The 22,368-nt window shown below is 36.9% G+C and overlaps 1 protein-coding gene across 2 annotated transcripts in view; it reads left to right on the plus strand.

The window, feature by feature from the left end:
* The window catches only part of ddr2l (discoidin domain receptor family, member 2, like), a 29,457-nt gene extending 7,100 nt beyond the window's left edge, over positions 1-22,357 (plus strand). For both annotated transcript variants that reach the window (XM_066655583.1, XM_066655584.1), the window contains exons 2-17: positions 145-246; positions 1,212-1,314; positions 1,715-1,943; positions 2,418-2,565; positions 3,621-3,726; positions 4,598-4,784; positions 6,959-7,205; positions 7,481-7,570; positions 8,031-8,179; positions 8,653-8,857; positions 12,113-12,357; positions 12,945-13,072; positions 14,652-14,849; positions 16,045-16,279; positions 16,829-16,978; positions 17,861-22,357. In XM_066655583.1, coding sequence (XP_066511680.1) covers positions 189-246; positions 1,212-1,314; positions 1,715-1,943; positions 2,418-2,565; positions 3,621-3,726; positions 4,598-4,784; positions 6,959-7,205; positions 7,481-7,570; positions 8,031-8,179; positions 8,653-8,857; positions 12,113-12,357; positions 12,945-13,072; positions 14,652-14,849; positions 16,045-16,279; positions 16,829-16,978; positions 17,861-17,998 — 2,616 coding nt within the window. In that variant the 5' untranslated portion in view covers positions 145-188 and the 3' untranslated portion in view covers positions 17,999-22,357. The remainder of the gene's footprint in view (positions 1-144; positions 247-1,211; positions 1,315-1,714; positions 1,944-2,417; positions 2,566-3,620; positions 3,727-4,597; positions 4,785-6,958; positions 7,206-7,480; positions 7,571-8,030; positions 8,180-8,652; positions 8,858-12,112; positions 12,358-12,944; positions 13,073-14,651; positions 14,850-16,044; positions 16,280-16,828; positions 16,979-17,860) is intronic.
* Positions 22,358-22,368: the final 11 nt, after the last annotated feature.

A 22,368-nucleotide genomic window follows, 5' to 3' on the forward strand; every position in this document is an offset into this window, starting at 1 on the left:
ACAGCAAAGAAGGGAATAAATAATTATTTTGTAAAAAGAGGCTGTTATTTAAGAATCAGGTCAGTTAGGCTGTATTATTCACCTGATTTTATTTAAACAGGCTCTCTCTCTCTCTCTCTCTCCCTGTCTGTGTGTTTTGTGTAGAGATGTAGTGTGTGTCATGAAGTGAATGAATCTGATGCCTCACCATGTTTATCTTCCTGCTGCTGGTCCTGCACTCAAAAACCAATGCTCAGATAGACCCAGGTACACACAAACACACACACACGCATGGGAACACATGAGCTTCTTAAAGATCAACTAAACAGAGAAAGATCAAAAACATAATAAATTAAAAGAAAGTTAATGTAACTGGATTTATTGTCTGTTCTGGATTTTTTATATTCTTCCATATATATTTGAAAAATCACTATTCAAAGGGCAACTGCACTATTCAGTTGATGTAAATAACTGACAGAAATGGAGATCATTTAGTGTGACAGCAGTAATACAGTCATATCAGAATTATATGACCACCTCAATCTTTCTACACTCACTGTGCATTCTTTCAGCTCCACTGACCACACAATTACAGATTGTTGTCCAACTGTTGCTCTGCATACTTTGTTTGGCCAACTTTATAATGGTCAAGAGCACCACAGAGCAGGAATAATTTGAATGGTGGTTCGTTCTCAGCTCTGCAGTGATGCTGATGTGGTGGTCCTGTGTATGTGTGTTGCCTTGATACCAGTGAATTAGGTACTGCTGCTGGAGTTTTCAGTCATTGTGTCCACTCACTGTCCACTCTGTTAGACACACCTACCTCGTTCATCTACCTTATAGATGTATAAAGTCAGAGATAGGGTCTCTCTGACTTTATACAAATCTGTTGCTGCACAATTTGTGTTGGTCGTCTTCTAGTCCTTTATCAGTGGACACAGGATGCTGTTGGCTGGATGTTTTTGGTTCTCAGTCCAGCACAGACACTGAGGGCTTTACAATCTTCAGCAGTACTGCTGTGTCTGATCCACTTGTACCATCACAACACATAGTAATACCACCTCAGTGTCACTGCAGCACTGAGTGATCAGCTAAATTATACCTGCTTTCAAGGATGTGTGTGAAGAGTAGGAATTAGGTTAAAAACGAGATTCAGTGTAAAATGTTTATGTTACGTGATTGACACTTTTTGTGATGTAATTTAATTATCTTAAACTATGTCATGTTTCCAGGGCTCTGCCGCTACCCTCTTGGCATGGAGGATGGCAGGATCAAAAATGATGACATTACAGCCTCCAGTCAATGGTATGATACCACCGGTCCACAATATGGAAGGTAAACAAAAAGTTTATGACATTTTTACAGCAATATTAAAATACCATATTTCTTTTATTCAGAAGCACAATCCACATTATCCTTATTTAAATTTTAAATTAAACTTTGATTTTACTCTCTATCTCTCTCTCAAATGTAAAAATGTCCAATGGCTTTTCTGACGTGAATCGCAATTAACTACTGCTGCAGCAATATAGGAAATGACTAACAAGAGAGAAAGAAAAAGAATCAAATAATGTAAAATTAAATACAATAAGTAATATAAATATATTTGTTCATGACATAAGTGACATTATGAAGTGTTATGTATTTAAAATATCCAAAATATTTATATATGCAAGTCTCTCTCTCTGTCTCTCTCTCTCTCTTTCTCTCTCTCTCTCAACACACACACACACAGGTTGAACAGAGAGGAGGGAGATGGAGCCTGGTGTCCTGCTGGTCAGTTGCAGCCGTCTGATGTTCAGTTTCTGCAGCTGGACCTCAGGCAGCTGACCTTTGTCACGGTTGTGGCAACACAGGGCCGATACGCTCGGAGCTCTGGAAATGAATTTGCCAGAAAATATCGATTGGACTACAGCCGCGACGGCCACCGCTGGATCTCCTGGAGAAACCGCTTGGGTAACGAGGTATGGACAAGAAAAGGAATGAAATTGAGAGATTCTCCCACTGAGGATATCTATATCAAGCTTTTTTAAAATTTGCTTCTATTACTTTTATTATCTTTCTATTTTATTGCTTCAAGGGATGTTTCAGGACAGAGTTTGACTAAAAAACGAAAAAAAAACCCACTATAAATAAACGTGACGAAGGTCCTCAAAGGCAATAAACTCCATATAATAATTATGCTGAAATGAACTGCTTAATAGAACCTTCTTTTCTACCTCATATGGTACAGCAATTACATTCTGGTGCCTGAGACTCTTATTAGAATTTTGCATTCTACCTTACATTGTGGCTGTTACTTTGTGTTGCCTAAGCTCCTTACCATGATTTGCTTTCACAATTATTTGTAAAAGTTTGTAAATTCAGCTTGTGTTTTATATAGGTCACATTGGTAATATGTGTGTGTTTATGTGTTTTCTGTATTTTGTTTCCTGCAGGTTATCATGGGGAATGTGAACACCTATGCATCAGTGGTGAAAGATCTTCATCCTCCTATAATCACACGCTTCCTACGCCTCATCCCAGTCACTGATGTTGTGCAGACAGTGTGTATGCGTGTGGAAGTGTTCGGCTGCCCTTGGCAGGGTACACACACACACACAAATTTCAGCATGCACACCTGCTGTGAATTGTACAAGATCTACCTACCTAAAGTAATTTTGCCACCAGAAAATAGCATAGGAGGTCTAGAAAGACTTCAGTGTAATTCCCCAGGTAGCCCTATATATACACCTCTGTCTGAAGGGTGTTTCTCATATTTATATTCCTTATTTGTCAGATTTTATCCCTTTGTGCTAAACAGTTTGTCTTTCATTTCTGTATCATAATGACATGGTCTGACATTGATCTACAGTACAAACAGTACACAGCATGAATATGAATCTTGTCCAGTCTTTTTCAATCAATCTAATCTAATATAATATCTAACTTTGTACTTTTTACATACACCTCACAATAAAACTGCGGGCCCCTGCATTTTCACCTTCATCAATATATTCAGTAATCCACTGTGCCGTGCTGTTTGTACGAAATTTTTTGTGAAATGCACATAATGTTGTGCAAATATAAATGATGATTCCAGAAATGTTCCAAAGCAAATGAGAAAAACTGTAAAAGTACCCATATGCTGTACGATTATAATATCTAACACATCATCTGATCTACACTATGATTCTGACTAATTGTAATACCCTACCGGTGTAGGGGTGATATGACTTCTATTGTTTCATAGGATCATAAAGGAAGAATGCTTGTTGTTTTCTGTGCCTCAACTTCTGTACAGTTTCATTTTTAGATGTGAAGCACCCTGTGGAATTAGCTCTGTAAATCAATCATTCATTCTCACACACATATGCACATTTAGGGAATGCTTCAAAAGGGGATTTTGTTGTGTTTTGCATCAGTGGGTTTTTGTGGAAACAATTCAAATGTTTACAGAGGTATAAAATTCTTTTACACTTTTACAGTGTTATAAAAATGTTTTACACAGTTTTTAAAGCTAGAGTTCTGATAACACCCCACAAATCTAATCTGGCCTCAAAAATCCCATGTTTTTTTTAAGACTGGATGCCAAAATAAACTAAGCAAAGCAAACTGAATAGTCTTTCATTTTCTCTCTTTTTTCCTTGGTCATCTCATAGATGGATTGACTGCTTACACTGCCCCAGAGGGACAGACCATGATGGCTCCAGGATATCCTGTCACTCCCCTCAATGACTCCATATACGATGGTCTTTTGGAGCGAAGGCAAGAACGCTGTTCCTATGTGTGTGTGTGTGTGTGTGTTTGGGGGTGTGGGGGGATGCTGGACCCTCAACACCCTGTATGATTTTTTAAAGCTGTCAAACACAGCTAGGTCTTATGTGGCCACTTTTTTTTGTTGAATGTCACAAAACAATGCTAGACTGTCTGCTGTCAAAGAACACTGCCAGGGTTTCTACAACATATGTATTGACCAATGCACAGTTGGTATATGCTAGGAGTTTTGATGAATATTAGTAAAGCAAGAAACAAAGCACCTATAAAGCACATTTCCTGAGCTGAAGATGACCTTTAAAGGTTATTCTTCTGTAAAACAATTTAGTGGGTTTTTTTAGTGGGGTTCAAGATGCTAATCTTTCAGCCCTGTAGCTAAGTGTTTCCTTTCTCTTTCTTTTCCACCTCTCAAGCCTTTCCTCTCCATGCCTTTCTCATTGTTTTTTTTTTTTTTTTTTTTTTTTTGCTTCTTCCATCTCCTCATTTATGCCTCACATTTTCTGTACCTTCCTTGCTATGGAATAAACCCTCTCTCTTTTTTCACACACTCTCTCTCTTTTTAGTGGCACAGTAACAAATGATACAACAGGTAGTGTCGCTATCACACAGCTCAAGGAGTTCAGGTTTTGAGCCTTCTCTGGATGCTGTGGTTTCCTCTCACAGTCCAAAAAACACATCTTGATAGGTGGATTGGCTACTCAATGTTGTCTTTATGTGTGAGTGAATATGTGAGTATGTGGTGCCCGGAAATGGACTGGCACCTTGTTGAATGTGTGTTTCTGCCATGCAGCCAATGCTTCAATTCTATTCAACTAATCAATTCTCTCTTTCTCCACATGTCCCTCTGGTTTTCTCTCTGAAGGAGGCTGTTGGGAGGTCTTGGTCAGCTGACAGATGGAGTGATTGGTCAGGATGATTTTTTTCAGACTCGGCAGTATCAGCTATGGCCGGGATATGATTACCTCGGCTGGAAGAACGATAGTCTTGGCCCTGGATTCATGGAGATGGAGTTTCAATTTGACAGACAGAGGAACTTCACCTCCATGAAGGTACAGAGCTCAGGAGTGTGGGGAAAGTACTGTATTTCAGCATTTTTATAAAATGTGAGGGGAAAATAGCTATTAAAACTGATTTTGCACACAAAAACAGTTTGACTGACTCAAAATCCGGTAAGTGTAGGGGTTGCTATCGAAGTCTGCTTTCAGAGTAAAATCTCCAGCATCACACCGCTGAGTACTGGGCCCTCCAGGACAGTGTGTTAAGTCCAGTGCTGATAACTCTGCTGACACACGACTCTGCAGCAGTTGAGAGTTCAAATCAAATCGTCATGTTCGCAGATGTTACAACCGTGGTGGGGCTCATCAACTAAAATGACATACATGCAGATAGTAAACATACAAAAAAATATGTACAATGGCTAACATGCCGGTTAGAATCAACAACCTGTCTCTTAACAGGGACAAAATTAAAGATATGTTTATTCACTTTATAAGAACAAGCCATGATCCCTCTCCGCTGAACAATGTGTGTAGTGTCCACCTGCCTGAGAATTTCACCTAGTCCCTTAACACAACATGACCAAGAAAGCTGAGCAACATGTCTTCTTTCTGCAAAGGCTGGGGAAGTCACATTTCCCACCTTCCTTCTTGACCACTTTCTACAGAGGGACAAGCTAGGACATGGTGAGCAGGTGCATTACTCCCTGGTTTGAGAATTCTGACATAAAGTGTGTGTGCTGGTAATAGCACAACAGAGATGTGATCTGAGTATTCAAGGTGGAGGAGTGTCACTCTCTGGTATGTGCTAGAAATATTTGTGTAAACATGGTCCAGCGGTTTGGCCCCTCTTATTGCAAATTTCACATTTTGGTGAAATTTAGGGAAAGAAATCTCCCGAGAAAAAAGTCTGCCAGGGTGTGTGTTTTGCAGTTCACTAATCACCCCATACAGTTCATAGGGCACCTACTTAGTATTAGCTCCAGGTGGAATATAAACGCAGTGGTGAATTCTCGTAAGTAAGTAAAATATCTACACCTAACAGTCATAAAATCTCCACCAACTATGTGCAATGGTTAGAAACTAGCACACCAGCTACCACTGCAAACATTACCACACAGGGGTTTTTTATTATATTTATTTATTTTTTTAATGCTAATGAATTATTTTACTAAATTTAGTCACAACTTCCTTTTTTCATTCACTCATTTTAACCCTAGTGACAGGGTTTTTTTCCTGGAGAAATGAAGATGTTTATTGTCTGAGCTTAAAGCTTCTGTGCAGCCTTCATTGTGTCTGATGTTAACTATCTCCCTGAAACATTTACTCAACAAATTGAGAGGTTCTAATTAAAATATCATAAAAACTATTGAAAACTAATGAAATAATGTAATAAAGTGAAAAGGCTTGTTTCCTCTAACAAGTTTGTCATGCATACCACACTACAAAATAGTAATATGAATATAAATAACTAGGTAAAATTACGACATTACTGATAATGCCTGCTTTTGCTAGGAATGGTTCAGTTTATCTCTATCTCTGAAGGGAAAGAATACTCCCATTTATAAACAAAAAATTATATTAAAAAAAAAGAATGCATGGATTTTGGTGATTAGCATTACTGTTGTATTGCCCAGTCCTATGTTTATCCTGCTGAAACTAGCTGATTGTTATAAGCTATGTGTAAACGATAAATCTTTAGTGGTGGTTAGAATATGTGTTTGAAATATGTGCTCAGGAGTGAGGTTTTCAGACATGTAATACAGTGTGTGATCACTTTGTGTCTAGTTTATAATTTATTCTTTGTAAGCATTTCTTAGTGTGCTGAAGTCTGGTCAGTTCCATTCGATTCTCTTTATTGAATTGTATTTAATGTAGAAACATGAGAAGCACAGATCTATTTATGGACATCTTTCCTAGGAGTCCTAAATTGCATTTGAGTAAATTTTACAAGAGGCATCAGGTGTTTTTACAAAAAGTTAAAAGTAAATCATATTTATAGAAATGATCATTTTTACTTTTATTGTGTAAATTTGAACTCACAACGAATCACATTGAAGTATCTGAATGGAGTAGAGTGCATGGAAGTGGCCATAATTTAATATAAGTTTTAATAAAACGGTTGAGTCATAATATGAAGGTAATTTTTTGGGGAAATGTACTTATTTTTCATTTACGTTCCAGTCTGATATAAAAAAGAACACTGGATTTTATTATTTCTCCTGCAGGTGCACTGTAACAACATGTTCTCTCGCGGTGTGAAGGTTTTTTCGTCCGTGTCCTGTGTCTTTAAGCCTCACTTGATCTCGGAGTGGGAGTCTCATGCAGTGGAGTTCTCCACGGTACTAGATGACCGGAACCCTAGCGCTCGCTATGTCACAGTACCGTTAGGACGGCACTCTGGAACAGCGATTCGCTGCCGGTTCTTCTTCGCAGACACATGGATGATGTTCAGCGAGATCTCTTTCCAGTCTGGTACAGAATCACAACACTCATGAACCAATATATTGTCTCCCAGTATATTGTGATAATTTCTGTTTATATAAGTCACTTAAAACAAGCAAAAAAAGGAAGTAATGTTCTTACCCTGGCCTTATCAGAGATTCTGAGATTTTCCATAAATTGACTAGATTTTAAATTATTTCATTCGATGAGAAATTTTTATCAGAGCAGCTATTTATTTCCATCACTGGTTCAAAAGAATTTAATAGCCTGCCTTCTTTTGATCTGGGTTTTATTCTGTTTCACAGTGACAAATCCTGTGCCCACTCCACATACCCCAGTTATGACATCAGCAACATCTGAAACTGAGAGTCAGTCACTGACCTCAGTAAAAACAGGTATGAGCTCGGTAAAGAATAATAAATAATAATCAGAAAATAAACAGATATGACAGAAATAATAAGGAAATTTTATCTGTGCAGAATTACAACCCTGTCTCACCAAGCATAAAAATGCTTTTGGGATAAAACTTTGCATCTGTGTTTTTGTTGTTTTTTCCGTTTTTTTTCTTTTTTTGAAACACCAGCTGCTCATTGCATTGTGATTAAATCTCATGACCAACTCACTAACACAAATAGTTCAAAGTTACTAGCAAAAAGTAGTTGTCCATTACCTTTAATTGTAAGTTAATAAATGTTTTCCCCATCTTGTAAAGTTTGGAGCTTTAACACATTTTCCAGACAGTCACAATAAGAGAAAGAAGATGTTTTCTGTGATAAAGTGTGGAGGTCCCTGTGTGAATGAAAGCTGAAAACTGGACTGGGAGTAAATGTTGTTGCTTCTCTTTGTGTTCTGCAGACCTCACTACAGTTCTGTCCAAAACCTCACTCCCTGAAGAAGGTGGTACCTCTGTTTTGATTGGTTGTCTTGTCACCATTATTCTTCTGTTGGTGGTGATCATCTTCCTCATTCTCTGGTGCCAGTATGTGTGCAAAGTGCTAGAGAAGGTGTGTATTTGTGTTTGTAAGAGACACTTATAAGTCTATGTTGTCCTCTCTGTTTTGTATTGTATTTGTAATGTCAAATGGGTAAGTTCGTTATAAATTAATGAATACCTTGTGTCATAATTTATCATACTTATGGTATTTTGTATTAAAATATTTACAGTAAGACTAAAGGCTTCTTTTGATCAGTAGAACTTTGAACAGTTCCTACTTCTCTACACTAGATGGTACTCTGTTCTTTAGTTTTTAGATGGGAGACAAGGGCTAAATGTCCACATACAACATCAGTGGGACAGTTGGCAGTTATTCTGACACCTAGTGAACTTTAGGGAGTTGTGCCTTACAGCAAAATGTAAAATTCAATAAATAATTTAAAAAACAATAACATTATATGTTACTTTTTGGAGGTAAAAATAATTGATAGATTCTTTAAAGCTGAGCTTATTCTTTTAAACTGTCTTGCTCTTTTTCTCTAGGCTCCAAGACGCATCCTGGAGGAGGAGGTAACTGTGCGTCTGTCATCTTGCAGTGACACTGTAGTACTGCAGACCCCACCAGTGCCCCCTCGTATGTCTCTGGATGCTCCTTATGAGCGAGTGTTTCTGCTCGATCCTCAGTACCAGGACCCTGCAGCTCTCAGAGTTAAACTCCCAGAGCTCAGTCAGAGTGCAGAGGCCTCAGGTAAGCACAGGCTGTCGATAACACACATAAGGATACAGTAGTGTGACTGATAATTAGCAAGGAGAGAGAGTGGAGTACGCCTTGCATTCTAACTCCATCAACCTATCTCATGTCTCATCCACACCTAAGAAAATGTCCAAAAACTACTGATCAATAAGTCAATCACATTTTATGTATATAGCGGCTTTAACAACAGAATTCTGTCACAAAGCAGTCCAAGCCTCCTATGAGCAAGAAAAGGGCAATAGTAGCAAGGAAAAAGTAAAAGTGAACTGAGATAATTATGTGTAATGTGAAGGTAAAATATTAATTATGAAGATATATGAAAAAGCAGTGGTCAGTGCTTCTGTAGGAGAGTTAAAGCAGGTGAAGAGTTGATTTGGGCTAAAACAGCATCCTTGCATGGCCATGTAGGTGAAAAAATGCCTGGTGTTGCCCTGGGGGCATTTGTCATTCATTTTGGTCTAGGCTGAAGAGCAGACCGCTAAAGTACTGACAAGCTGCTCAGTAATACTCAGTATTAGACTTACTGAAGGACTCACTTCAGCAACACAGTACATAATATACCAGTATTAAAATCTTTACATTTCTCTTTAGTATGTACACCAACTCCAGAGTACAATCCCTGTTCCCAGAAATGTTGGGACACTGTGCAAAATGTAAAAAAACCAAACGCAATGATGAATAAAATAGTTGATATTTATTCAAAATATTACAATATATGTCAATGACAATTTTATTGTTTATTTTTTAATACTATATATATGCCCATTTTAATTTGATGCTAGCAACTCATTTAAAAAAAAAATAGAACAGGTGCACATTTGCCTGTGTGGCATGTCCTCTATTGTAACAATACTCAGTTTATGTTTTGGAACTGAGGAGACCAGTGTTATGTTTTCACATGCTTGTTTGTTGAGCAGCTAGGATTTTAGCTACTCACCACTTTGTGTCTCTACTGAAGTATTTTTCATTTCATTCCATTCATTCATTGTGAATAACTGTGGGAGGAAACTGGAGCACCCAGAGGAAAATGACGAAGACACAGAGAGAACACACCATTTTTTTTTAAATTGGACATATTTTTCCTTTGTTAAACTTTTTATTTGTGACGTCCTAACCCTGTCTGAGGAAATCTCTGGCAGTGAATTTGCTGCTGTCTAAGCAGAATGTAAGTTGGCTTTTTTTTTGCAAAATATAAGCAAGACCTACCCTCAGAAAACAAGATTTGGTTGGCAGCATTCATTCATTCATTCATTATCTGTAACCGCTTATCCAGTTCAGGGTCATGGTGGATCCAGAATCATGCAATGGAATCATTGGGCGCAAGGTGGGAATACACCCTGTATTACATTACTTTAGTAAAAACAGTCCATTCTAAAGTATTCATTTAGAAACAGTCCATTTTAAAGTATCTCAAGCCCAGAGAAGATGGATCCTGCTTATTTCTTTGCATGAAAAGCTTAGCTTGAATGTAGTGACAAACTGTGTTTACAGGTAGGGGTTTTGGACGTATTTCTGAGCCTGTGCAGTAATTTCCACTATAGAATCATGCCGGTTTTTACTACATTGTAATCTGAGGGCTTAAAGATCACAGCCATCCAATATTGGTTTTGGGCTTTGAGGACTTTGAGATTCTCTTTTAAACCCAGTCATGTAATTGACTTGTTTCCAGGTCATTACACAACTTTGCCAGTCTTTTGTTTCCCCATCCCAACTTTTTAAAAACATGTTGCAACATTTTTGGAAATGGGTTTTGTACCAATTGTTGAATTCATACTGAATCAAAAGTACAATATGTTGTAATTAATAGAACACTCTCAGTACATAGAAAGTGAAGATTTCTGCATTTATCATTATTATATGGTGAAATTCTCAGTCATAATACAATTTGCTTTTTACTGTCTCAATGCAAATCTAAGAAATTGAGATTTCTGAGTTAAAACCTAAAAGTATATATATCAAAGCATGTTATATATATATAGCATATATATCTACACCCCACTACCCAATAATCGAATTATTATTTAGGCAAAAACTGTTCCTGAATCCAAGGAAGAGGTAAACATTTGATGAGCTGATTTTTAAAAATATGTTTTGTTTAACTTGCCTCTTCACTTATCTGAACTGCTTGGAAAACCTCTTAGCATGATTTTCAGTTTTTCTCTCGCTCTCTCTTTCTCTCTTTTGCTTTTTTCTTTCAGTATTATTCCTACTTCTTCTGCCCTTTAACTTTTGCACTCGTCTTTCGTGTATTTGAACTACGCCTGATTTCTGGTTACCATGGTGGTGAATCCTGGGAGGGTAAGATTTGAAATTTAGGGTTTATACTTAAAATCTTTGAATAATCATCACTTACTTAAACACACTGTCTTTTTAGTTTGATTTGAATGAAAAAATTATATAGAACCAATAATTTAATTAATAATCTTAATCAATGAAAATAATAATGCAGTGGTTTTTGTTGAAAAAGTTACTCAGCAAATATTAGAAAATTATTTAGAATTTGGGAAAAACAGTTAAGCTTTAAAACAGATTGCATATTAAAAGTTGCACAATTATCACACTGGAATTTTAGAAGAAATTGAAAATATTCCTATGTATATACAGATTATGCAACTATATATGCAAATGTTTGGAAGTAGCAAGTTATCTTTACGTTTCAGTCACATGATTTATTTTGCTGCAGCCATCATTATGAGGACAGAGAGATCTTTTTCACAGTGCATCACGAAAGTAAAGTGATGTGAAAAAATAATATGTTCATCTCTTACACAGCTCCTATCTCTGTGATGAAGAGAGTTTTAAAGAATTTAAAAAAGCTATTTATCATAAGCAGGAAAAGCCATATTAGCATTTTCATCATACAGTCTAAAGAAAGCCTAGTGTTTGAATCAGAATTTTGAATTTTGAATTATATATACATTCATATTTAATGGCATAGTTAAAGAATGTGATTTTTAACAAAGCTTCTTTTTGTGTTTTGAAAACATAGTATTTTAAAAAACTTATGATATTCTGAATTTGATGATTCAAAATCAGAACACTGTAGATCATAAATACATGTAGGTCATGGGTTCTAAACTCACATAGTGTTTTATGTCATATTATAAAACAATGTATATTCAACTATAAGCTTCATGTGTCCACGTCTTCCCAACTGGTGGAAACAGAAGTTGTGTATTTATGAGTAATTAATTAGTCATGCAACAATAGATATTTCAACTTAAACTCTCTTACTTCCTCTCTTTTTAGAATGTGGTGGAGGTTATGCTGAGCCAGATATTACCCAGTGTACCCCTCACCAGGGTTTCCAGAGCAGTGTGCCACACTATGCAGAGACAGACATTGTGAACCTGCAAGGTGTCACCGGGAGCAACATGTACTCCGTTCCAGCATTAACTGTTGACTCACTCACCCGAAAGGACATCTCTGCCGCTGAGTTTCCACGTCATCGTCTTGTCTTCCGGGAGAAACTCGGCGAGGGCCAGTTTGGTGAGGTGAGAATGAAATGGAATGCAGGAGTCAGGTGTCCAGATACATGTAGAGAGGAGCATTATTTTGTAATCAGAAACACTCAAGGTCAAAACTGGCAGGGGACAACACATTGGAAATGGTCAGCACACTTGCAGGGCATCAACTGCAGCCTTTGATGGAAAGATCCTCAGTAGTGCATTTCTCTGTAGCCTCTGGATACTTCAGTAAGTATATATTATGCATGTAAAATATTTTGTAAGAAAATATATTTTGTGTTCAAGGTAAGGGATATTTCAGGAGCAACCTCAGCTCCTCAGCATTTCTCAGCTGTATTCATACCTTGACAGCTCTTTCTGTGATTTTACATACAAGAAATGCAGCCCAGGGTTTGGGTTGCAAATGATGAATGTGTGTGTCCTTGCCAGTGTTGTATACAGTATATTGCAAATATTTTCACACCCTTGGTGACATTATGTAATTTGTTGATGTCAAAATAAATATATAGAAAATATTATTATTTTTATTTTGTTTTGAGAATAGGAAACTGCTTATTTCTACTTATTGTGCTTAGCCCTTTGGAAAAAGTTGAACAGGCATGTGCTTTGTGTAGGTTCACCTGTGTGAGGCTGAAGGTTTGGCAGAGTTTTTGGGAGAGGGCACCCCATTACCGGAACAGGACGGGAGGGCGGTGCTGGTTGCTGTAAAACAACTGAGAGCAGACGCCACCAGTAATGCCAGGTCAGAAGTACTGTTTTACACTGCAGATCTATATAAAAATATGACCACTTGACTACAAATGGTCAACCTGCATCTTTTATAGATGACTAGTACAGCAGTATCCCACTACAGCAGTGTAGGATTTTGTACAGATTTGTGTGTCAGTTCTGTGCTATAGCTCTGTACTACACTATTGTACTGTGACACAAACTTGAACATTACTTAAAAACTCTCTGGTTTTTACACAGCAGCTTTTTATCAGTATATTATTCTCTTCAGCTATTTGGAATAGTACAGATTCATGTCAGCTGTTCTGTTGCTCTAAACTGAAGCTCTAAACTGCGGCTTTAAACTACTTGTAATGTAATGTGCAATTATTTGTCAGTGTACAACATACACCAAAGTGTGTCTTCCTTATTTAATCAATCTGTAGCAGTGAACACACACACACACACTAGTGCACTAGGGGTTGTGAACACACCCAGAGCAGCAGGCAGCCATCCCTGGTGCCCGGGGAGCAGTTGTGAGTTTGGTGCCTTGCTCCAGGGCACATAAGGCATGGATTGAGGGAGAAGGACAGTGCTGTCCCTTCACTCCCATCACTCCCAATATTCCTGCTGGTCGTGGGAATCTAACCAACGACATTTCTGTCCTAAGTACTCTTCCCCCTAAGCCCATTAGGCCTTGGTTCCCCACACTTCTACACTATGATATTATAAGCTTTGCATACAACATTTTAAAGTTCAAAAATAGCACTGTGTTCTTTATCTGATCTCTGGGTTACAACACTTTAATTGCTCTTGTAATAATAGGGTTGTGTAGTAACTGTATAGTAATCTAAAGTAATTCTGCCATTTTTTGGGGATATGTTTTTCTGTGAACGTGCTCTTTGTGTTCAAGTGGTAAGGAGGAGCCTGGAATTGTTGTTGAATTCTCCCTGTGGTGCTTTATACTCTCCTACTTGTAAGTATAAAGCACTGTAGAGTGAGATTCTACATAAAATACGTGTATACAATGCACATAAAAAATAAAATAACTTTTATTATAAAATATGTTTATCCATGTCCAGACATTGTTCGCCAGACACAGCATCAAGTACTGACTGTATTTTCGAAGTTCAATTTAATGGCATCATTATTTCCTAAAGTTTTATATCCTTTACTGGACATTTGATTAATGTTCAGGATGATCTGGTCTTGATGAATTTTATGAATTGGATTTATTTTCTCTTTGTTCTCCTCATAATGTTGGATGCTGTTACTATCGTTATGATTCTTGATTTTAACATGGACAGTGTAAACAAAAATAACTTATAATGAGAGAAATTAAATTAATAGCTGCAAAATCATATTTATTTTGAGGATATAAAACTGAGAAGCATATATCTGTTTTAATTAGATCAAGTCTCATGAATAAGTATGTAACACTATTTTGTTACTAAACATCTCTTCTCACAATGGGATACACATGTAAACTAAACCAAGCTTCATTTCTCTGTTTGATCATCTTACATTTGAGCAATTTAAACAAGCACAGATCTTGAAATCATTTCTGTAAACATTGCTAACATGGCCATTTTTGTGCCTGGTTCTCTGCTTAGGAATGACTTCCTGAAGGAGATAAAGATCATGTCTCGTCTGAATGACCCGAACATCATCCAGCTGCTGTGTGTATGTGTGCAGTCTGACCCCCTGTGTATGGTGACAGAGTACATGGAGAACGGAGACTTAAACATGTTCCTCTCTCAAAGAGAGATAGAGAGCACCCTCACACATGCCAACAACATTCCATCTGTCAGGTTTGTCCTGTGTTCATCATCATCCTATAATTCAGCTCCTTCCCATTCTCCTTTGTTCATCATCCCCCCTTTAATTTATCTCCTTCTTGTCTGACCAGAAAATTAACTTTAATTTAAAAAACTTTTTACGTATTATTTTGGGTTGTGGGGCGGCACGGTGGTGCAGCAGGTAGTGTCGAAGTCACACAGATCCAGGGACCTGGAGGTTGTGGGTTCAAGTCCCGCTCCAGGTGCCTGTCTGTGAGGAGGTCTAAAAATACACATTGTTAGGTGGATTGGTGACTCAAATGTGTCCGTAGGTGTGAGTGTGTGAGTGAATGTGAGAGTGTGTGTCGCCCTGTGAAGGAGTGGCACCCCCTCCAGGGTGTGTTCCTGCCTTGTGCCCATTGATTCTTGGTAGGCTCCGCAATTGGAAAAGTGGTTACAGACAATGAATGAATGATGTATTATTTTGGGTTGTTATCTCTTGTTGGCCTTGAAAAAGACTAGATCTGAGCTCAGTGTGAGTGTGATTTATGCATATATTATGTTTACTAACTCTCATAAATGCTGCTGTTTGATGTGAGTGAACAGCTAAACTTATCCAAGCCTTTATAAAATCAAATGCACACAATGACACAGCAATTATTAATATTTTAAGCTTTCATTATTTTATCAAATATTATGAACCATTTATGCTAATTAATATCATTTTAAGTCTAAAGCAATATTTACTTCAGTGAAACAACAATGAACCTAATATATTTTTGAGTATCAATATTAAATTTAAGGCTGTAAGTGTCTATGGCTTTGATTTTTTTGTATTATTATTAATAGATTAAAATATTGGAGTACAGAAAGTGAAGGTATACCAATATAATAAATAAAAATAAATTAAATAAATAAAAATAAGCCTTTAAAATTAAGCCTTGTCCTGGACTGCACAGCATTTTGATTTGGAATTTTCCATTGAAAGAAGGATATAGTCCAGGACTAGGCTTAAACCCTGTCCAGGAATCCACCCCATAGGTGTATCTAATTTAAGCCGGGGGAACCTCACCTTTGTGTTTATCTAAAGAGAAATGTAGGAGAAGATGATAATAAGATATACAGAAGATGTACAGAAAAACGAAGAGTAATATAGAGTAAAAGAGGAATAAAGTACTTTCTTATTGGACCCTCTTCTGTCTTGCTCACTTGCTCTTTCTTTCTGTAGTATGGCTGATCTGCTGCACATGGCGGTTCAGATTGCATCAGGGATGAAGTACTTAGCATCTCTGAACTTTGTCCATCGTGACCTTGCAACGAGGAATTGCCTCTTGGACAGACAGCTTACAATAAAGATCTCAGACTTTGGGATGAGCAGGAATCTGTACAGCAGCGACTACTACCGCATACAGGGCCGTGCTGTGCTGCCTATTCGCTGGATGGCCTGGGAGAGTATTCTGCTGGTGAGAATATTGTGTGTGTGTGTGCGTGTGCGTGCGCGCACGTGTGTGTGTGTGGTGTGTATTTGCATTTTTTCTCCCTCTGCCTTAAGCCTGTGTTACCTCAGTAACAGTAATGGTAAAACATAATTTAACATCCAATAAAGCTGTTTTATTTAATGCACATTTCCATGAACTAGTGATGCAGTACACCAACTTTTTTCTTAAATGAGTCAGTTCTCATTTAATTTTAACCAGTTTGTTTAAACTAATCTTCTATGGTTACTCAAGGGTCAGAGCCATAGATAATTGGACATAGTAAAGATTAGCCCATTTTTAACATTGTTTACCCATTTTTTAGGGATGTTAAACAAAGTGATTTATGATATATTTTTTAAAATTATGCTACATTTCAATTTTGTCAAACAATGTTGCAATGTTTTATGTTGTGACATGGTTAAACTGAAAAAACCTGATTGAATTCACCATTTGTGTTTATGATATTTCTCAGCTATTTAGGTGTGACTTTCCTCTTTTAGATTTACAAAGACATTATGAAAAACTTATTTTCAGGGAAAGTTCACCACGGCCAGTGATGTGTGGGCATTTGGTGTGACTCTGTGGGAGATTTTCACTCTATGTACAGAGCAGCCTTACAGTCTACTGACAGATGAGCAAGTCATTGAGAACAGTGGAGAGTTCTTCAGGAACCAGGGGAGACAGGTACACACACACCAACACACACACACACACACACACTCACACACACACCCATCTTGCTTTGTGCATCAACAGATAGGTATATTTTAAAGTGATGTTATTTCCTGCTATCCCTTTTGGATTTTCATTTTAATTACGTAGATATGACAAAAATATCTTTTTGTGTTTTTAGAAGTAAAGCACCTCACAGACATATTTTCACTGAGCTCTGGGTCATCTTTAGCATGAAGATTTAAGTAAAATGACGACATTTATAAAGGGCTTTAAAAACCTGTTTATTACATGGTCATTGATAAAGTTGGTAACACATTTAAAATCATTAATTATCATTTGTAACACAGAGATAGAAAAGGCAACAGTGAACTCTTTTTTTTTTTTGTCTAATACTGAAAGTATTAATTTCACATGTTAATGCAGTCATTTCACATGTTAATGTGGCGGCACGGTGGTGCAGCAGGTAGTGTCGCAGTCACACAGCTCCAGGGACCTGTGTGGATGGCATGTTAATGTACACACCACATTATCATTAACTACTGATGGTTAATTTATTGAACCTGGTTGTTAAATTGTTAGACTTATTAACAAATATGTGATAAAACTGACTGGCTTAATGTCAACTGACAAGAGAAACAAAATAAGGTCAATATATGGCAAGATCTGAGGTTTATTATTGTAGATGGATGTGGGTTCACTATTTGGCAAACAGCATTAACAATACACTAATAATCATTCATTTTAAACAGTTTAGAAATCTTTATGAGTGTAGTCTTATTCTAACGTGGTATCGTAAAATTTTGACTGTCTAAAACTTTATACAGAAAGATTTGTGTATTTTTCCTTTTCATTTTCATTCTCTCTCTCTCTCTCTCTCTCTCTCTCTCTCAGATCTACCTCTCCCCCCCTCCACTTTGCCCTCCGTCTCTGTTTGAGCTGATGATGCGATGCTGGAGTCGTGATATCAGAGACAGGCCATCCTTCAATCGTCTGCACCAGGCCTTGAGACTCCATGCCCACCACTCGTGACTGACTCTCTCTAAAACCAATCAGCTCAAAACATGAGCTCAGTGCAGCCAGCCAGCTCTGAGGACAATTGTAGAGGTTGTTTGTGGTCTTGCTCTTTCTTTACAGAGTAGGGAGGAACCTGATGGCTGTGAAGTAGCAATGGACAAGAGAGGAATAAGGAGCCTAACACGTCTCAGATTTTCATCTCCAGACAGTTCGTTTTAAGTTACAGCTCTAGAAAACCCCAACAACTGCACAGTTTAGTGTTTTCACTGCTTCAACACACAAAGCCCAACACGTAAGTAAATGGATTGCCAGAAAATTGAATTACACCAGTTTTCACCAAAACCATAATGCTTGATATCAGAAGTTTGCTTCTTGGGTTTTACACTGGAGCTACAAACTAATGGTGAAAATGATACTAGGAAAAATAAAAGAGATTATCAGTATACTTACTATATTTACTATCAAAATAACAGATAGCACAGATTCCTGGAGTGAGTGGGGAGGAAGATTTATTAGATTAAACCCCAAAGGTGTCTCCATTAAAAATGGTGAAATTTAAAATTATTGCAAGGTTTTTGTAAAGTGATCTCAGACTGATTTGTTTGTGGCTTTGAAAATAGATCATGGTAAACACTTTAGGAGCTACTTTAAAACCTTCTGTCTAAACAAAACAAAAGACACAAAGATGTGACACCAAAGTTCGTTGGCTGAATTTACCAAGTTCCTTGGTAAAATAATATATATTATTTTACTAAATTTCTAGTTTTAATTTTTTCCAATGCAGATTTGACCATAAAAGGTTCAACAGTGATAATGTTGAGAGATTTATAAAATGTGAATTTTATGTAAAAATGTTTCCAGTGGACATTCCAAACTATTCATTCATTCATTCATTCATTCACTATCTGTATCCGCTTATCCAGTTCAGGGTTGCGGTGGGTCCGAACCCTACCTGGAATCATTGGGTGCAAGGCAGGAACACACCCTGGAGGGGGCGCCAGTCTTTCAAAGGGCAACGCACTCACACATTCACACCTACACACACCTACGGACACTTTTGAGTCTCCAATCCACATACAAACGTGTGTATTTGGACCGTGGGAAGAAACCGTAGCACACGGAGGAAATCCATGTGGACACAGGGAGACACTATTCAGCAACAATTCGTTAATTTTTTTAATAAATAATTAGTATTTTTGAGACTCCAGGTGTCTTAGAGCAGCATTAAAACTACACTGTGCAGTCTGGAAGGTTCTCTCTGGTATATAGAGAGACTGTACAGAGACGTTGCTCCATTCCAACGACACTTGAGGTTTTTTAATATATTTTTAAAATTTTATTATTTTTTTTTTATATATATATTATTTTTTGTCTGTTTGTTTGAGAACCTGTTCTTTGACATTTCTTTTTACTTTCTTTACATGGATTTTTTTTCCTGTGATTTATTTTATTTTATTTTATTGTTTTTAGCCTGAGTTTGCTCAAGGCTTTAAAGAACTAGTCGGAGGAGTGTGTTCTTCCCCAAGTCCTGTGGTCCTACAGCACTACTGTCTCTTTAATGTTCTGTTATTTTTTTGTCTTTTTTATGTGTTTGTTGTTCCTTATTTACTCCCCACCCCACACTGGAGATATTAAGACTTTTATTTTCCTGAGTATAATGTGGATAGTTAGATTTTAATTGTCGTTTTTGTTATTTTTAATTATTATTATTATTATTATTTTTCAGTTTTCTGAATATGAATGTTCTACATGTTCATTGGGATGAGGTCAGAGTGGAGAGGCCTAAAAGCAGAACTACTGTCATATTTTAAAGGAATATTTTAGTCATTTCTATGTGTTGCATCTGCAGCAAATAGATACATGTTTCTGCCACATTCTGTACATTCAAATTATGAGAAAGATTTCTCGTGATTAAAAGATCATATAATTATGACTGCAACTGATCATTATGACTCGTGATCACCCAAAATAAAGGAATACTATTTATTATGAGACATTTGAAATTATGGGAAACGTTCACATTAATTTTGATTTACTATTTGCCAGTATTTTTTCATGTGGCACAGGTGGGCTATATTTTGGTTACCACATCATAATAAATGTTTCCAATGTACAAATGCTAAATAAACCAAATGAAACCAATGCCAGATAATTCTGCAAATTATCCCATTGACTTCTATTATAAAGGAATTTAGAGTCAAATATTATGTTGTTTTCTAAATTTCTAAATTAAGGGAAAGTTGGCACATGTTTTCTCTGTGGTAATCGGTCTCATGTTACAGATGCAACAGATGGAGTTTTGTTTGGAAAAATGGTGGTATATTCCTTTAAGTGCATTGAGCTTTTCCCCAAGAGATTCTGTAAAGCCACAAATGGACTGACACATAGAGCTGAGTGCACTGTATCTGTTTTATTTTCTCCCAGGTTTTAAAACCAGACCTTCTTTCTACTGCAGCAGAACATACATATGCAGTCCCTAGCCCCTTTACTGAGCCAGTAGGAAAATTACCTTGAGACTGGCTCCTGAAGGCTTGCTGCCCTGGGTGATGTTTCACAGTGCAGAATTTTTCACTTAGTCACATAAATGAAAGCATAGAATGTTTTCCCCCATTTCATCAAACGTTTCGGTTTAATTAGGTTCAGCACTGATGCTACGAGGATAATATAGTGCAGCTTAGTGATATTCTCTCCAATTGTTCCTAATTGTTAAAATAATAATAACCTTTATTAGCTATATTAGCTTCATAGTTTCAGTGTTTTTGGATTCATTTGAACATCCCTTCATCTCAATTGCCACACATTTCAAGGGCTCAGAATTTTAGAGTTAAGATTGATTATAGAGAAATGTATGATTATTTGGGTAAACTAGATGTGATTACACAGATTCCTGTGTGAACATATCGAGAACAACATTGAAGTGATGCTATTGTATATTCTGCAAAACTAGTAGTTGAAAGTCCCAGGGCCCTTCAGGAGATTCAGTGTGAGTGAACCATTGTGAAAACCATGACTTTTTCATTAGCAACATTTGGAAAACTAGGGAAACACATAAATTAGGACTAGTGGCCCAGTGAGGTTTCTCTTTAGGAATCTAGTCATGTGTAATAACCAAGTGCTGATCTCTTCAGAAGGGCGCATGACTAATAAATAAATATCAGTATAGGTAAGAATTTGACTACAATATTTTGATGAAAACTGTTTACATTTGTGAATTATTTTTCTTCCTTCTCCCTAACACTAACAAATCTGGAACTGTGATTTGGTTATTTAGATCATTTACATGTGATATTAATAATCTGTAATCTCTACATTGTCCAATGTCCAATATTGTAATAATGGTTATGAATTGTGCAGCCGTATTAGCTTTTTCTCAGTATTCTCAGTATGATGGTTTTAATTGAATTACCAAACATGCTAATATGGGTGACAATATGTAGCTAAAATTCATGTTAGCTGCGATTAGTAAACATGCCGATGTACCTAACAGTTAATGGAAGAAGCTACTTGAGGTCATTTTCACTCTACTAGTTGTTTTTCTAGATTTTCTGTTTTTCCTTGATTGACAATAACCCTTTTCTTTTACTGTCTGGCTGCAGGAACTCTCAGAAATTATTTTGTAGGGGGAGGGTGATTTTAAGGTGTGTCTCTGTTTAGCACTGGCATCCAGACTGAGAGAAAGGCAGGAAAACCACAAGTTTCAGACATTTGTTAAATCCCATTTGCCTTAACTCTGCCTCCCAAAAGTATTTGCTTCAGTGAGCCTGTGGTATTTTTTTCTTACCACTAAGTAAGAATCTGTTCATTTTGGGTTATTTAGGAGTTTGGCCAAAAAAAAAAAAATACCTCCTTTGCTCCAAATGTAGTCGATTAGCCTAGACATGTTCTGAAACTATAGAGTCTAATGTAGAAAAGTTTGAAGAAATATAGCATTTAATAAATTTCAGATCTTGTGTGTCATTTAAAATTTGATTTTCTATAAATTAGGGTTGAGATTTATTGTTTTGGCTAGATAAAAGACTTTGTACATGTATGAATAAACATATGTTTTGGCTGATCAGCTATGCTTGGCTTGAGGGGAAATGTGTGGAAAATGGACTTTATGCTTCAAACTATTAGCTTAAAGTCATGAAACAGAAGGAAGTGTGTGAGTATATAGAATGCCTGTATGTGTTTTCTATGGATAGTTCAGGTGGACTAAATGAAATTATTATTTGTAATCTCATTTCTATTAATATGCTTTTCGAATTGCAGTGTGTATTTGGCTGTGGTTGTGTACATAGCAAGTGCAGAGTTGATGTGTGTAATATATTGGAGATGAATGACTTCTTCCATCATAGCGCTTTTTTCACAGCTTTTGAATTTTCTCACATTAAATGCAATCAAAT

This window comes from Hoplias malabaricus, chromosome Y, assembly GCF_029633855.1.
Source record: "Hoplias malabaricus isolate fHopMal1 chromosome Y, fHopMal1.hap1, whole genome shotgun sequence".
NCBI classification, from domain to species: Eukaryota; Metazoa; Chordata; class Actinopteri; order Characiformes; family Erythrinidae; genus Hoplias; species Hoplias malabaricus.